General features: G+C 43.5%; 1 protein-coding gene across 1 annotated transcript in view; it reads right to left on the minus strand.

Moving 5' to 3' along the window:
- The window catches only part of LOC141991181 (VPS10 domain-containing receptor SorCS3-like), a 468,227-nt gene that overhangs the window by 159,654 nt on the left and 291,247 nt on the right, over nucleotides 1-17,326 (minus strand). Inside the window, exon 5 of the mRNA XM_074959394.1 lies at nucleotides 3,356-3,429. Coding sequence (XP_074815495.1) covers nucleotides 3,356-3,429 — 74 coding nt within the window. The remainder of the gene's footprint in view (nucleotides 1-3,355; nucleotides 3,430-17,326) is intronic.

The following is a 17,326-nucleotide window of genomic DNA, read 5'->3' on the forward strand; positions in this document are numbered from 1 at the left end:
AAGGACTAACTTAGGCATCTCTTTGTTGCTGTTATTTCACGTCTCCTGGAAGCTTCAAGTAACACAATCTGGTGACTTGGCTTTTTACCCGACAGTGGAACCCAAAGAGCCACGGCTTATGTTCCTCTGAAACTTAAAAGGTCCTTTATATTCATGTTCTACCCACTGCATGTAGTAATAAAAAAAAGTACAAGCTCCCAAAGCTCCTTTCGTTTTTTCTTCTTCCCCACACACAGCTTACAAGCTCAGAACAACAATCACAGCTTGCAGCATAATAAAAAAGAACTCAAACAGCCAAGAGGAGTTATTATATTGCAGGGTTTCAATATCCCTGACCCTGGCATTACGATAAGGTGGTTCAAATCTTGCCCACTGTGCGAACAACCTAATTTGTTCTCTTGGAAAGTTTATCGTCACTGGGATTCTGCTGCCTGTGAGTGGAAAAAAGCTTTCTCGCCACTCTTTCCAGTAACCAATGACCCTCTGTATTTCTGAAAAAGGAGGAGACATCTGAAATGGGAATTCCATATAATGCACCTGCTCACGTTTTGGGGTTAGGTGCCTTTTATTGCTCCGATAAGGTTGTCACCTTTATATATAATGCTGCCACTAATTAGGGTGGTGGACTTTACCTGGTCCTCTCTAATTATACTCATAGTGCAGCTATTCTTTTATAAAGGTGATGGCTTCCTCTTTGATGAGAGACACCCACAACTCGCTCCTATCCAGAACCAAGCAAAAAAGCAAACCCTATTCCCTCTAAACTGTTGTACACACTCCCAGTCCCGACCTTCCTTGTCAGCCTCCAACTCCCATGGTCCTTCTGGACTACAAGTCCCAAGATCCCCTTCGGGTAGGCTGAACAAGGCCATGATGTAAAAGGACAGTACACCCTATCACAGACAGTATTTATTAAAGATGATTAAAAATTAAGATAAAAACATGTTTTGTTTTGTTTTTAATTTCAAAGTTATTTCCAATTGGCAGGGTTTCAACTAGAATGGTTTTAAAAAAATTTGAAAAGCAAAATCTAACCAAAAATGTTATTGATAGGGCTGATCAAAAATTATCCCGCTGAACTGTTTTTTTATTTTAAAAAAATGGGTTTTTCACCAAAATGAAAATCTTTCTGAAAGGTGTCTGCTTCCCACAGAAAATGTTGACTTTTGTTTGAAAAAAAACAAGACTTTTTGGCTGAATAATTTTCAATTTTTTGGTTTTTCAACAAAAAAGTAGACCCTTTCTGTGGAAACTTTTAACAAAAATAAATGTTTTTGTTTTCATTTTTTGAAATATTCTCCATAGCAAAATAACGATTTTTCAACCCCCTCTAGTTATTGAAACATTTCATTTACTGGCTATAACCGAGAGATATCCACTATCTTGGCCAACACTGGGGATTGAACCAGTGACTCCAGAGATAAAAGCCTGAGCCTCTTCATTTTAAGATTAAAAGCTAGCCTCTGCACTTGCGGTCTGTCAGAGTCACATCCTCAGGAGCATAACACGTACACTGGCCGGTAGGTTACGTAAACATCAACAGAACAGAGCAGGAGTGGAGGAGATGAAGTGGAATTTTGAAACTGAAGCAGTTAAGATATAGGCTTATGTGAAGGTTAATTGGGGAAGGGTGAAGGCAGGAGAACCCCCAGGTTTGGGGGCCAAATAAATGGAGACAAGGAGCTGTTTTCAACCAGAGATCATTACATTAAATTGAAAGGGCTTCTTCCTTTGGTCCTGGGGCCAGTCTTGTTCCCAGATCAGCTTCAAAAAGCCTCTCAACAGCTTAATCCTCCCTTGATGGAAATACTAGACTCAGGGAGTAAGAGGGCACTCCATCCACCATCATCCCAAGGCCGTAACCTTGAGAAAAAGGGATATTTTTCAAGAGAGTCTATGTGATTTAGGAGCCTAAATCTCATTTTCAAAAGTGACATAGGGCCAAATAACATTTAGGCATCTAAAGATGCCGATATGTGCTTAGTGGATTTTTCAAAAGCTCCCAAATGCCTATCTGCATCTTTAGGCACCCAAATGCCATTAAAAACCGATCCAGCTAGTTCCACTGGGAATTCAGCACCTAACCTGCATAGGTGCTTTTGAAATTCCCAATAGACACCTATCTGCATCTTTGGATACCTAAATACAGTACCTCTGAAATGGTACTTCGGCAGCTCGGTCCCATTGATTTTCAATGAGACTCAGGCTCTGATGTACATAATTCGCTTTTGAAACTGGGACTTAAGCTCCTAGGTCACCTAATGACAGGTTTCAGAGTAGCAGCCGTGTTAGTCTGTATCCGCAAAAAGAAAAGGAGGACTAGTGGCACCTTAGAGACTAACACATTTATTTGAGCATAAGCTTTCGTGAGCTACAGCTCACTTCATCCGGATGCTCACAAAAGCTTATGCTCAAATAAATGTGTTAGTCTCTAAGGTGCCACAAGTCCTCCTTTATTTAGGTCACCTAAGTGCTTTTAAATTTTTTTACCCCTCACCACCAAACCCCTCAGCCACTTAGGGTTTGTCTACACTGCAAAGAAAAAACCCACGGCACTGAGTCTCAGAGCCAAGGTCAGCTGACTTGGGCTCCTGGGCCTCGAGCTGTGGGGCTAAAAATAGCTGTGTAGACATTTCCTCTTGGGCTGGAGCCCCAGCTCTGAAATCTGGAGATGGGGGAGTCTCCCAGAGCCCAGGCTCCAGCATGTCTACACTGATATTTTTAGCCCCGCAACCTGAACCCCATGAGCCAGAGTCAATCGACCCAGGCTCTGAGACTAGGTGACATGGGTTTTAATTTGCGGTGTAGATGTATCCTTATTCCCCAGTTATATGATGATAAAAATATATTCTAACACATAATAAAAACCTAGCATGCTCTTTAATTAGCACATTGATTCTGTTTAAAACCCCCTGCCCCCAGTCACCCAGCACACAACAGAATGGAAAGACTCAATAACAGCGTTATTCACAAGTTTCACTAGAATTGGTGTTTTTTTTCGTTGAAGCACCAGCTCCTGGAGTCAGGTGATTATGTGAGACTCTCAGCACTCTTTTTTTTTAAATAATTTTCTAACTCTCGAAGTTGTGGCTTTAAAGGCTTGAAAATATGATCCTTCCCCCATGCTAGGGCTATGACACCAGAAGATGCATTAAAAACTCCAAACTTTTTAAAAAGAAACTCCTAAGACAATCTCAGGATTTTTAGGACCAAACTCATGAATTTTGATACCTGGGTTTGGCAGAACAGTAATAATTCTCGATCCTGGGCCCCTCAGAGCCTTCTTCAGTGTGTGATGAACACAAACATGCGATATTGTCTGCACAACACAAGAGGAGCTTGATGGACCACTCACCAGTAAAACCTGTTTGGAGTGATCCGCTCATGCATTAGCTGCCAGCGTCTTCCAAAATCCATAGAGCTATACATCTGAAAGACAAAATGAAAGGAACAAGAGTATAAATAGCAGGAAAAGGAGAGTGATTTTTGCCCCAACAGGGATTAAAATCGTCTCCGAGTTCCCCAAGGTCACAGGATAGCTAGATTGATAATGCAGGGCTACATCGTTAACTAAGGAGTACTGCAGAAAGGGATCTGGGGTTTACAGTGGATCAAAAACTAAATATGAGTCAACAATTTAATATAGTTGCAAACAAAAGAGAACATCATTGTGGGATGTATTAGCAGGAGCATTGTTAGCAAGACACAAGTAGTAATTCTTCCACTCTACGCAGCACTGACAAGGCCTCAACTGCAGTACTGTGTCCAATTCTTGGCACCACACTTCAGGAAAGTGGACAAATTGGAGAGCAACAAAAAATGACTGACAGTTTAGAAAACATGATCTATGAGGAAAGATTGAAAAAACCTGTGTGTGTTTACTTTGGAGAAGAGAAGACTGATGGGAGATATGATAACAGTCTTCAAGTGCACAAAAGATTGTTATAAAAAGGAGTGTGATAAATTGTTCTCCTTAACCGCTGAGGACAGGACAAGAAGCAATGGGCTTAAATTGCAGCAAAGGCAATTTAGGTTAAACATTAGGAAAAATGTCCTAACTATTAGGGTAGTTAACCCCTAGAACAAATTACCTAGGGAGGTTGCAGTTGTTGGAGGTTTCTAAAAACAGGTTAGTCAGGGATGGTCTAGCTAATACTTAGTCCTGCCTCAGTGCAGGGGACTAGACTAGATGATCTATCAAGATCACTTCCAGTCCTATATTTCTATTAACCGCACGGCTAGAGACAAATTAAGACACTATGCCCTCCTCTCAAATTTTACCTTTGAGGTTCACAACCAGTGTTAACTTTCTTCCTCCCTTTAGTCCCCGCAACACCCTCTTCACACATCTCTGTGCTTCCTGATTTCAGCTGTCAACACACTCACTCATATTGCAATACCAAAAAGCAGGTGGTTCCCATGTTTTTTTCAGCCTACAGAAAGCATCTGAAATCTCACCCCAAAACGGCTCTTCTTTAAAGATTTCCAGCTGGATTTTGCCTACTCCTCAGGGACAGGTTAGGAGGGTGAAAAGCCCATTTATTTTTACATGAAGCAATATACTTTTTTTTTTATATACAGCCTGAAATACTACGGTGACTGATTACATATAAATTCCTAAAATTAAATTAGATTAAAAATAGATTAGATAGCTCAACTCTGGAGGCATAGGTAGCAACGAAAGCTGAAGTCACATTGTGAGTTGCATATAGGTAGGAATTCAGTCCTTTCCTTATGTATGAAATACAATGTATAATAGCCCCAAATTTACAACTCTTAGGGCAAGGCCTACATCTTCAGAAAAGCTAGAAGTCAATCTAGTCAGTAGTTTAGGTCTTAGAGGCAGCTAACAATGGCTCCTTTTAAAATTTAACTTGCCGTCTAATGTTTCTTTGGTTCCTCATAGCTAACAAATGGCTGAGTTGTAATAAGTCCAAAGTTTCCATCTAGCTCTAGACTAAATGTCAGATGTAGGTTAGTTTTATAAACATCCTACCCACCATCACAATCTATTCCCTTTCTATACAAGTCTACAACCACCCACCATCCAATTACTTAAAATTTACAGAACACAGGCAAGCTTTACTCCAGCCTTAAATTACTCAGGTTTGTAGGAAATACATCTGATTTTAAGAACTATCTATTAGCTTTAGTGTAAAGTAGACAAGTAAGAAACAGCAGACTCTTTTGAACAGGGAGAAAATAATAAATTCTGTTTGAATAATGACAGGTTTCAGAGTAACAGCCGTGTTAGTCTGTATTCGCAAAAAGAAAAGGAGTACTTGTGGCACCTTAGAGACTAACCAATTTATTTGAGCATAAGCTTTCGTGAGCTACAGCTCACTTCATCGGATGATGAAGTGAGCTGTAGCTCACGAAAGCTTATGCTCAAATAAATTGGTTAGTCTCTAAGGTGCCACAAGTACTCCTTTTCTTTCTGTTTGAATAGAACACAATTATGTTGAACTTTGATTACAGAGAACGTGTGCATAGATAAGAAGTGCTAGGGAATTGTTTGTATGACAGGCGGAAGAGGGAAATATTATAGAGATGGAGAGACTATATGTTGATAATCTCGAAATCGTAGATCCTTAATGGAAAAATTATATGGTTGGAGTTAAGGTTGTGTGTCTGAGCTCTGTTTTTGAGTAATTGGATTTGTGGACTGGAGGCAGGTCCAGCTTCATAGCGGAAGGAATTACATCCTGGTGATGGGTAGGACAGAATTGTTAGGGTGACAAGATAGCAAGTGCGAAAAATCGGGACGGGGTGGGGGGTAATAGGCACCTATATAAGAAAAAGCCCCCAAAATCAGGACTGTCCCTATAAAATTGGGACATCTGCTCACCCTAAGAATTGTTACTATGTATTGTTATGTATGATTGTGACGATAAGTAATATGCAGGAGCAGCAAAAGGTCCCTAAAAGTGGGGAGGCCATCGGAGTGGGAAGAGGCGGGCGGAGCAGGTTGAGAGAAGGGGTTGAGTGGGGGCAGGGCCTGGGGTGGAGTATGGGTCGAGCACCCCCCTGGAACTCAGGAAGTTGGCACCTCTGGAGGTTTGGCAAACACATTGATTCCCTTGGAGTCTCTATTTTCCTTTTTGTCCACAAGCACTTCTTTTCTTGCACGGTCCCACCCCAGCATGGCTACAGACAGCTCAGTGGCAATAAGCACCTCTCATTGGCACCACTCATCTGCCCTACAGTGACTCCGTCAAAGAGCTTCTTTCTGTCTATTAAGCCAAGAGCCACAGACCAGCTGCTGAGTATTTTCTCCTCCTTTGAATTAGATCTCAGATTGACTGGTGGTAGAAGGATTACACTGAATTTGTAGCCTTGAGGCTGATTCAGATAAGAGATCAGAAGGATACTATTCATTTGGGGCTCTTTGGATTATTTATTTCTCTCTTTATGTTTAGGGTCCACCATGAATGTTAACCAAGAGTAAATCATTGAGACGAGGGACTGTCTAGTAGTGGAAGAGACACAGCAAGCCACCAAAAGGTCTCTTTGATCCACTTCGCTTCCTCACAGCTTGTGTGCCATTATTTATTGATGCAAATATAAAGGTTAATGTTGAATTACTGAATAAAACACAGTAAAATAAAGGGTTTTTGCAAGCATAAAAAAAAATCACGCAGGCTTGTGTCTTCTGTTCACCTTGTTTTGGGAGATCAGAGGTGCACTTTAGAAGGGATGACAAATTAAGTGGCAATGACAATAGATTACAATAGAGATTAATTTGCCCTGAGGTTTTATGCAGGGTAATGAAAGAAAATCAGGTCTGTTTGGTGCAAACGTCTGTATATACATGTTTTCCCACGTCCCTTTAACAACTAATAATAGTTGGCACTTGCACCACCCCTTTCATCCAAAGAGCTCGGGTCATTTTAAAGACAATGATTAAACCTCAAAGCATTGTGGCCCAGATGCTCAAAGCTATTGAGGCACCTACCTGCCATTGAGCCCCCATCCATCCATCCAACCCATGCTGCACCTTAAGTGCTTTGTTGAATAGGGATAGACCTGAGCACGGGTCTACACGGTTCTCCGAACTGGGACCTTTGTGAGGTAGGGCAGTACCATTCTCCCAGTTTTACACACTGGTTTTGACTCATCTGACACAGGGGCTCAGAGCGGTTAAATGACTTGACCAAGGTCCCACACTGACCCAGGGTGAGACCCTGAAACAGAAGGCAGGAGTCCTGATTCCCAGTCATGTGATCTAAGGCTCAGATTTTAAAAACAAACCAACTCAGCACTGAGCAGCCAGCATTCTGTGCAAAATGTTCGGTGTCGTACAATATGGCCCCTCAACTGGCCACCTCCTCAGCTGGTGTCAATTTACTCATCTGGTACCAGTTCTACTCAAGTAAGTATATTTGGTACACCAACAGTCAGACGGGTATTCTACTCCCTGGGAGTAGGGAGTTTTGGCTGGCATACCCAGAGAAGGGGGAGAGCCAGGAAGGTAGGAAAGACTCGGGAGAAAAGCTGCAAGGGATAGGATAGGGCAGACCTTGGCTGATGTGTAGAGGGTCCCTGAGCTGGAGCCCGAGTAGAAGGTGGACCCTGGTTGCCCTACCAGCCACTGGGGAAGTGGCACAGACCAGACAGTAGAGAGCAGATTGCCTGGGACAGTTTGCCCTGAAAGACTATGATACCACAGAAGGGGAGGACCATAGTGACCTGGTCAGAAGGCCAAGTCACAAAAAAAGGAAGCTGAAACTCCTGGAGCAAGTGGGGCCACAGGGCGAGGCAGGACAGGTGAAGAGGCCACAAGAGGAGGGTGCAGGAGATAATTCCCAGAGCGGCCAGGAGGAGGCTCCACCTGCGTTGAGCGAACCCCACGACAAGGGGGCGTTATTCTCTGTGTTTTGTAGCACACCGTGCACACTGGCAATGCTCTGTAAATAACCACGTCAGCCGTTTCAAAGGAAGGAGGGATTGTTGTTTTCCTCCAGCCAAATTCCACCTGAAAAGTGTCACCAGCACAATTTAACAAAGCTGAGTTTCAGGGCACAAGTCGTTTCCTTTTTGTTTTGTTTTTGTTTTCCCCATTAAATCATGCAAAATTACGAGAAGCTGATTTTGTTCATAATGGGCTCACCAGCTTCAGAGCGGAAGTGGGATGCTCAGACACTTTGGAAAGTCTTCTCCTGGAGAGAGGTTGGGAGAGTGAACAATGAGAAAAAAAAATATTTACCTGCGTACGTGCCTCCTTCCCCTATAGACACATATGTTCTTTGTGTGCTGGGAGGAGGAGGAGAGCAGAATAGCAAAATGGAGGCTGCAGATGTAACTGAAGATGGAGGAAAGAAAAGCAAAGAAGCCATGGCTTAGATGTACTTTACCTTGGTTATCACAGTACGAGATGCATTGGAAATGCCATAGATAGAGTGAATAGGAGTGGCGTTTTCAGCATCCTACTAAATACACAGGATGTGGGAATAAAGATAGCTATGGTATATGTAGGCATTCTTGCCCAAACACAAGGGTAGAATCAGGATCAGAAAGCCTAAGCACACAGGAAGAATACGTTTCCAAATAAAATCAGATGTTCTTTCATACTAGGAAACCAGGTGATGAAGTGGCCAGCGCAAACATCTGGAGAGAATCCATTCAAAAGTGTTCTGGCCAGCTGCCAACCCTGGAGCACAATCAGATCTGGCAACTCCTGATATCAGATAAAGCATGCAAGAACAGCAGGACTATGTGCACTTCAAGTAATAATTTATGTATTATACACATAATTGGGCTTCCCACTGGATGTAAATACAATCAGCTGATTGCAGAAAGCTGAGCTCATATCAGTCCACTAGGTTCTTTCTAGAAGGAGTCGGCTTTACAATTAACATCAGAGCAAGGGAGAGAGTACTGGAGGCTGGGGATAAAGATAGAAGAGGAGGGACGTCTTTGCTGATAATGAAAAGACTGGAACAATGTTTTGCTGATACTATTTTTGAACCCTATTTTTGAACCTGTGGTGTTCCTCCTGCAAGTGACTGTGCAGCATGTCCCATTAAGATGCGGGTTTGAGTTCTCTAGCTTCGCTCGTGGTAGCATTAGGGGCTGCCACTTTTCTGACTCTGTCCACCTCTGTCAAAGTAATTATGCCATAATGGGATGCCATTGGTATCATGATACTAAGATGGTGTAAAACAAATTTGGACCATGTTTTAATAACTGAGGCCTAGAAGGCCTACTTTAATTGGTTCGCCTAACTGGTAACAAAGTGGGTAAAGGTTCATGGATTGTCACAGGGTTTGTTATATAAAACTGTTTAAGAGAAGATATGAGGCAAGACAGAAAGCTTGAATTAATTTGAATGGAAAGGATTTGCTGGTACGCCTCTTGTTAAGATTATGACCGGTCAATAAGAGGAGTAAAGGATCAGAAACCAAGTGAACCGAAATTGGTATGTCAGAAATTAGGGCTAATTGAAGGACAAAATAACAGGAGGATGGATTATTCCACCCATCGCCTTTGTGGGCCCCTTAAAAAAGAGACTTTGAAAAGAAAAAAAAAAGTTTGCCAGCACTGTGAGTGCAACAGAAGGATTTGTTGCCGTGACACCAGAGCTTGATGCTCCAGCGGAGATGTAACCCACACACTGCCTGGGTGTGGTGTTCTGTCCCCTCGAGTGGCACTGAGACCACTGAGAGGGAGAGAGAGATATTAAGGAGTTTGTTCTACAGCCTTAGCTAAATATGGCTTTTTGCTCCTGCAGTAGAGGCTCATGCGTTTAGCTCCAGAGGTCCCAGGTTCAATCCCGTCCGCTGACAAACAGGGTCTGTCGATGTTACAGAGACACTTGACCATCATCGCTGCACTAGCAAGGACCTCAACATGATACAGGTGAAATCTTGTTCAGGCTTCCCCTCCCTTGTTTGCTCCTTTCTGCCCCTCCTATTTTCCTTCTCTCTCTCTCAGCTCTTCACCTAATCCTGAAATCACCTGTACTGCACATGGTGAGATGAGATGACCCATCCAGCTCTGGCTAGCCTCAGAATCAGGGAAGGAGAGGGACCTGACCAGACCAACCAGATGATGTCTCTGGACCAGCGAGGTGAGCCAGGGTCCAGAGCACCAGCTAGCGTGGCTGGTTAGTCAATGCAAAGCATCCATCTGTGACTGACCAGCCACCCTGTGTCCTGAGAACATCAACAAAAGCCATATTTCCCCCATCTTTACTATCCTCTCTTCTGTGCCTGTCCATTTTGTCTAAAGCAGGAAAGTGACAATTATTCCCGATTCAGAATTGAACACCAGAATTAACCCTTTCTTCCCCACCAAGAAGGACTGTTTCACTGAATGAGAGATGTTAACCAATATCCACTGTATCCAAAAAGGGACTTTGATAGGTTTTGATTACGCTTGTTTTGCACAATCAATTTCAATTTCAATGCTCTTGCCTCATTTTTATTCTTTTCCTTTAGTGTGTTTCAATCAATACATTTCTAACCTTTGGCATGAATTTTATAGTGTGTTTGCCATGGTACTAAGCAGGAGGAGGCCATATACCAGATCCCAGACCTTGCTTAACACTGTTTAATGCTGGACAGTGACTGGGTTATGTTAAGACCTTTAGCACATATATTACATCTAAATTAATACCACTATATTTAATTTTCCTACAAATTAGGATGTGAGACAGAGCATTGGAAAACAAGAGCCATAGGTATGCAGCCATCTTAGATAGGGTGTACCAAGGGAGAATCCTTTGAGATTAATGCCTGGAAATGCACTTCTACAGTTTCTTTTCAACCAAATAGCATGAGATGAAGAGAGTGTCACCAAGCACAGGACAACATAGGCCAAAGCTCAGCATTTAGCAGTACTTTGCACTTCTATTCCATGTTCTATCCAAGAACTACTAGTCCCCTATAAGGAACAGTATTACTATCCCCGTTTACAGGTGGTAATTATATGATTGCCCAAGCCTACATAATAATTCAGTGGATGTCACCAGTGTGGCATTCCACCTCTTGATAGCCTAATGTCTCATTTCAACACACAAACACTGAAATTCAAGGGAATCTAGGCAAGTAAAAATACTTGTTTTCCACTGTAAAGCTCCCCCATAATATCTGCATCAACCTAGGGGGGGGCTGTATGGATATAGTGGAGAAAATCTCAGAATAACACAAAAACAAACTAATTCATTTGTAGCCAGAACTGGTGGGAGCAAAAAAAATCAAAATTTAGGGGTTTGGTGTGATTTTTTTGTTTTGTTTTTTAACCAAAGTTTCAAATTCTGATGAAGAAAATAGGTCAACATTTCCTTGGAGCTTTCCCTTTCCTTTCCTTGGAAACTTGCAAAAGTTTTGCCCTGTTTCTGGGTTAATAGCTAAAAGGATGAAATTAGGAAAGTGGAGGGACCGAGGCTGTCTGCTAACACACTATAAAGTCCATCCCTGGAAAGCATCTGAAAACCCAAATGTTATGAGCATCAAAAAAATCACAAACACTTTGTAAGTGTGAGAATACAGAGTACAGACATCTGTGTAATGTAACTGCAGGAGGCAACATGGTGGCTGGAGGGAAAGGAGCATTGCATGATAAATTCAAATCGCAGTGAAAAGGGTTCAATAGATGACAGAGAGGAGCTGCCGCGAAAGGCAGATGCACCTGTTGGATACCGCAATAGAAGCATTTTGCAGTGTCTTAGAACTCTATTCTATGCATTGATAAATGGAAGTTCCCTGCTCTGTCCACTGCAAAGGCAGAGTGGATTTTTTTTTCCATAAAAACTAGACATAGAAAAGCTCTATTAAAGTCTCCATTCGTCAAGAAATTTAGGACTGGGTAAAACATAGCAGAATATACTGCAGGAAATAACTGTGCTCTAGCAGGTGGATGGATGTAATGAACCAACTGGGTTTCTTTTTCCATCTTTGATTTCTACCATGTGGTTATAACATAATATCTATCCCATCCCCTGCCGGTGCAGGATTGCTTCCCAGAGACTGGTTTTCCCTGCAATTCCCCAGCCACTGAATACACTGCTAGTTTACCATCATTGCCAGCTTCCAAAGAATCCTTTTCTCTCTTTTCTGCATTTCCAATACCAGCAGTGCTCCCCTCCAAGACAGAAGCTCCTGTGACCAAGAGACAAAAGGACTAAGCAGAGACGGGAAGAGGGAAGGAATTGAAACTCTGCTGCTTAGGGAGAGACCTGCTCACACCTGAGAGGACCAAGAGAGCTGTTTCTCTCTCACAGCGTTTTAATAAACTAGACCCTTAAGAGAGGGAAAGTTACCCAAAGCATATGTATGTGTACATTCATCAGCAGGTCAGAAGGGACACTGAGGCCCAGATACCATAGACCAACCTTCTTCCAGGCAGTAGCAACTGATTATTGACTGGTCTCACAAACTAGCATATTGTCCAGGCATGTTCCTTCCAGTCCCACTCATGGAAATATTTGTTCATGCTACCCTGCCTTGTTGATTCTAGATCTGAAATTTTAACATGCCTCCTGACCTGGTGAGGAGCAAGATGAAAGCTCCCAGCTTCGCTAATATCTTCTCTAGCCTCGTTGCCACTGCAAATTACTGTTTAGGTAGAGCTTCTTCGACTGGCTTCCCTGCTTAAGAACAAACAAAGCCCATAAAAAAATCCTACTTCCAAAGAATTCAAGCCAAGAGATTCTTGTGACAGCAGCTGGCAGAGATGAAAGTTGAGAATAAGCAAATCTACAAGTGTCCTACTTATGGTCTTTGTTTACACGGAATGATTAAAAAAACTAGTAACTGTGATGAAAACAAGTGGACCAATTTCTCTCTCCACTTTGAATTGTTTTTCAGTTGATTAAGGACAATGTTAAGAGTCTTTGTTATAGCCAAAGTTGTCTCCCCTTATTGCAGAGCAGCCAGTTTGCCTTAGGAAGGGACTTTCAAAGGAGAGAGAAGGTTTGTACAGGCTAGATCATGTTGGAGTGCCACCTACTTCCTGGGTTTGTTACACACTTGAGAGTCAGAGTCTCTTTGCTGAAAAGGGTTTTACAAATTTTCTGAGCAGAGATTGGCACAGATGGAACAAGTGGACGAAATTCTATGTCCTGTGTTATACAGGAGGTCAGGCTTGATGATCAAATGGTCTCTTCTGGCCTTAAAAAGCTATGATTTGAATATCCCTAACTTGGGGGGAGGATGTTTTGATTTGAATCCAGCTCTGAACTCGACAGCTCTGGACCAATCTCTGTTAAAGCCTGAAGCCTTAGAAGATCCCCGATATCCTCACCAGAACTTTAGGGGAGTTTGTTCCATATTTGAATTGCAGGGATCAAACCCAGCTCTACTTTCCAGGGAAAAGGGATTGGTTTAAGGTGATGCATTGATTTGTGTATGTCTGTGTGTGAAAGAAAGAAAGAAAGAAAGAAAGAAAGAAAGAAAGAAAGAAAGAAAGAAAGAAAGAAAGAAAGAAAGAAAGAAAGAACTTGGTGGTTTTGCTTCGAGATTTGGAGTTTGTTTGAACCTGAAAATTCAAAGCAACACCTGGTCAGGAGGCAGGGACAGGAAGAATGGATTCAGGACTCATGTGGATTCAGGCTGGAGAGAAATGTTCGTACAAATGCCTGCACACCTCAATATCTCTTAACTGTAACTGGGACTGAGTACAACAGCCAGCCAGAAATCTGCTGTGTTTCTCCTGACTTGATTGTAATGTCTTTGTCTTTCTACAAATGGATCCATTTTTGTTGGAATAAGAGATGTAGCCTCACCAAGCCCCTTGCTCTGCCTGAATCCTGCAGTGATATCAGACTTACAATGCTACAGTGATGTGTGCTATAGAAAACCCTATGTGGAGATGGATGGATAAACAGAGCATTCCTCCAGGTGACCCTTCGCAGTCTTGCCTTACACCAGCAGATTGGCCCAGGAACCTTCAATGTAGCTGGCTGTGTTCCATGCAGCCTTTCCCTGCACTATGAGCTCTCAATCTGGACCCCTCACTGCCGCCCCCGAGGCTGTGAGTGTCATGAACAGGCCCAAGAGTTTGCAGGTGAAACCATTCTCCCTTGCTTAATAGCTGGACAGGAGTTGGGGTCCTGAACATTTTTTTCTGGTGCAACACGGGGTGGGTCAGAATATGGAAAAGGTCAAAAATCACTGCCGCCCAGTTTAGCAAGGGTAGTTGTTTGTTCTGAAGCAGTCACAAACTTAAGGGTGATACTGCTGTGTCCAATCGCATGAAAACCCATATTTAACACCTCGCCATCCCCGTGAAGGTCAGGCTCTCCTGATTCCACATGTCGGATCAATGTAAGTGCATTTGAGAGGCTCCTTCAGCAGACACATTGTTGTCTCCCTGCGGTACAGCACAGAAGTTGTATTCTGCCAGAATCAGGCGGCCATATAGCTTTCCACAAAGATTGGGGCTGCTGCTCCCATTCCCAAAGCAAAAAAAAAAAAAAAAATCTCTCTTTGTCGGATTTCAGGGCTCAGCTACATTGCAATCAGAGTTGGGACTGCAGCACACGTAGACATACTCGAGGCAGAGCTAGCGGCTCAAGTACATACCCCGTGTCCCAGGAAGGCTTGTACAGTCTGGGCTGCTGCAGCTTCACGGCTATTGTTACAGATCAAAGCTAGCTCCTCTACATCCACAGGTGCTGCAGTCACACCTCTGATTGCTGTGCGTGCATTCCACTGACTCCAATCCAGGGAGAATTCACCATCAGCACCATCGCTGTCCGACAGAAAAGGATGGCGTCTAGCACATACATACCCACACATCCACGCACTCACATAGGATCAACAAAACTAGTAAAGGGAGAACCTTAAATATTTCAGTCATTCTGTTCAGGTGACAATCCAAACATCTGGACACTTCTCCAAAGCTTATCTGAGCCTTTTGGCATTGAAATTTGGACTGGAAACCACCCAGGGTTTCCAGTATTTCTTGGTCCTGATCAAGGGGAGTTTACTGAAGAAAGGAAGAATGGTTCAGTGTTTAAGGCACTAGCCTCAGGTGATTCGGGTTCAAGTCTGTGCTCTACTGCAAGTTCTCCATGTGATCTTAAGCAAGTCATTTAGCCTCTCTTGTGGCTTGGTTCCTCATCAATAAACTGGATAATAGCAGTGCTCCACCTCACAGGGGTGTTGTGACAATAAATACATTAACAATTGAGGCATTGTGGTAAAAGGGGCCACATAAATACCATTGAGCGAGACCACAAAACTAGCCTCTCTCACTGATATTTTGTTGCTTTTACTTCTGTCTGAAACCAGAGATTGCGTGGAAACTAAAAAAAAAAGAACCCAGACCCATCAACAACAAAATGAATGAGTTTTTAAGTTGCCATTATAAAAGCTTTGGACCATTTTGAGTTGTGGGCAAAGCTTTAGATTGGACTCTGCTCCTACTTTACCATAACTGATACGCCCATACCTCAGTGGCACTAACTGGCGCAAGGCGTTTCATACCACACACAAAACTTGTGGGTCTACATGTGTGCATGAATGTTTCTCCAGAATGATTTCCAGTCAGTATAGCAGATTGCAGCATGGGAGATGGGTATGTTCATCCCATCTCATTCTTCAGGTCTTCATTGACAGAAAGTACCACATCCTTTACCTGCTCCAGCATCTGGAGACAACTGGATGCTGGGTATTCACAGCAGGATCATTACTGCATGACAATGTCTATAGTGGAAAAAGTGAACAAATTTCAGCAGATGTTTATGGAGGCCCTGCCCCAGTTTCCAGGAGGGTTGTTTGAGAGAGAAAAGAACCTCACAAATTCCCTGATGATGGTGGCAAGGCAAAGCCAGCAAAGAACAAGAAAAGGTAAAGCCAGATGATTTCCGTGGCTGACATGAGCAAAGCCCAGGAACATGGAGTAATTCCAGCTGCAGGCAACACCACACAGAGCTTCCCACATCCAGAACAGGGAGTGAGGTGTCAACCCAGCAAAGAGCTTCTGAGATCCAGAATCTAGAAGAGGGAGTGAGCTGACAAGACACAGAACTTCAGGGATCGAGAACAGCAATGCACAGAAGGTCAGGGATCCAGAATACAGAGTGAGATAGCAGTATGTAGCACCTTCCAGATCAAGGATCCAGGAGAAAGGGAAGTAAAAACAACTGTTAGTAAAACTTCACCCTTTGACAGGCCAGAACTCCTGGAACAACACATCCAGTTACACGTAGCAAAGAGCTGTGTCACGCTGCTATCCCCCACAGCAACTGCTTCAGTTTCTCTTTTCTGCACAATCAGCATGTTAAACGAGAGGCCAAGGACTGAATCGTCTTTCAAGGCTGCTAATTCTCCCCCCCCCCCGAACCAGCTCTTCCCAGTTTACACTACCAGGAGGCAGAGTTTGGGGCAAGGGCTATGTTAATCAATTTCAGTGACTGTTCATCAGCCTGCCAAAAAACGCACGCTCTCCAAGCCAGGCAGAAGGGCCCTAAGATTTCCCTTGGGGATCTGCCCCCTTGCCTCCCTCCATTGCCCTCTCCTGTTTAAACATCCAAAAGCTTAACAAAGACAGGAAAGAAATAGAAACTATATATCTAATGGTAAGATTGTCCATTTAAATGTGCTTTATTGTATGATGTATTCTTTTAATTAAAGTTTGAGCATCTGGGTGCATTGGTTACCATTATAGAGCCATTCTTCATGTTTATTGAGAGTAAGTCTGGATGGAGCAGAGCAAGGTGAGCTTACGCATTAGCCGGAGTGCGACGTAAAGCTACAGCAGCGTTGCTTGGGAGTATCACACCATTCTTCACTCTGCTGGTGGGATCATCAGCAGGGTAACCGCTGTACGCGCTGGGCTAAGGTTCACCTGGCATGAACTGGCCCACGGGGACTGGAAAATATTCCGGGGTGGGGGGAGGGAGGTGTTGTGGGTGCTCAACGCTGTCAAAACCTCCCCTCTGCCAAGGATCCTCCTATGTGCGCAGCACAGCATGGAAACTGTGTATGGCCTGCAAGTGGTTGTGAGTGGGACGTAAAGCTACAGCAGCGTTGCTTGGGAGTATCACACCATTCTTGGGTTGCTTGGGATGATCACACCATCATCAGCAGGGTAACCGCTGTACGCGCTGGGCTAAGGTTCACCTGGCATGAACTGGCCCACGGGGACTGGAAAATGTTCCGGGGTGGGGGGAGGGAGGTGTTGTGGGTGCTCAACGCTGTCAAAACCTCCCCTCTGCCAAGGATCCTCCTATGTGCGCAGCACAGCATGGAAACTGTGTATGGCCTGCAAGTGGTTGTGACCAAGGCCATCAGAGATGCACTGATTCCACATGTCCAGTCCACAATGTCCATGGTGGGGATGCTGTGGAGAACCCAGCAGAAAGTAGAGCTGCTCTCAG

The sequence above is a fragment of the Natator depressus genome, chromosome 7 (assembly GCF_965152275.1).
Source record: "Natator depressus isolate rNatDep1 chromosome 7, rNatDep2.hap1, whole genome shotgun sequence".
In the NCBI taxonomy this organism is placed as follows: Eukaryota; Metazoa; Chordata; order Testudines; family Cheloniidae; genus Natator; species Natator depressus.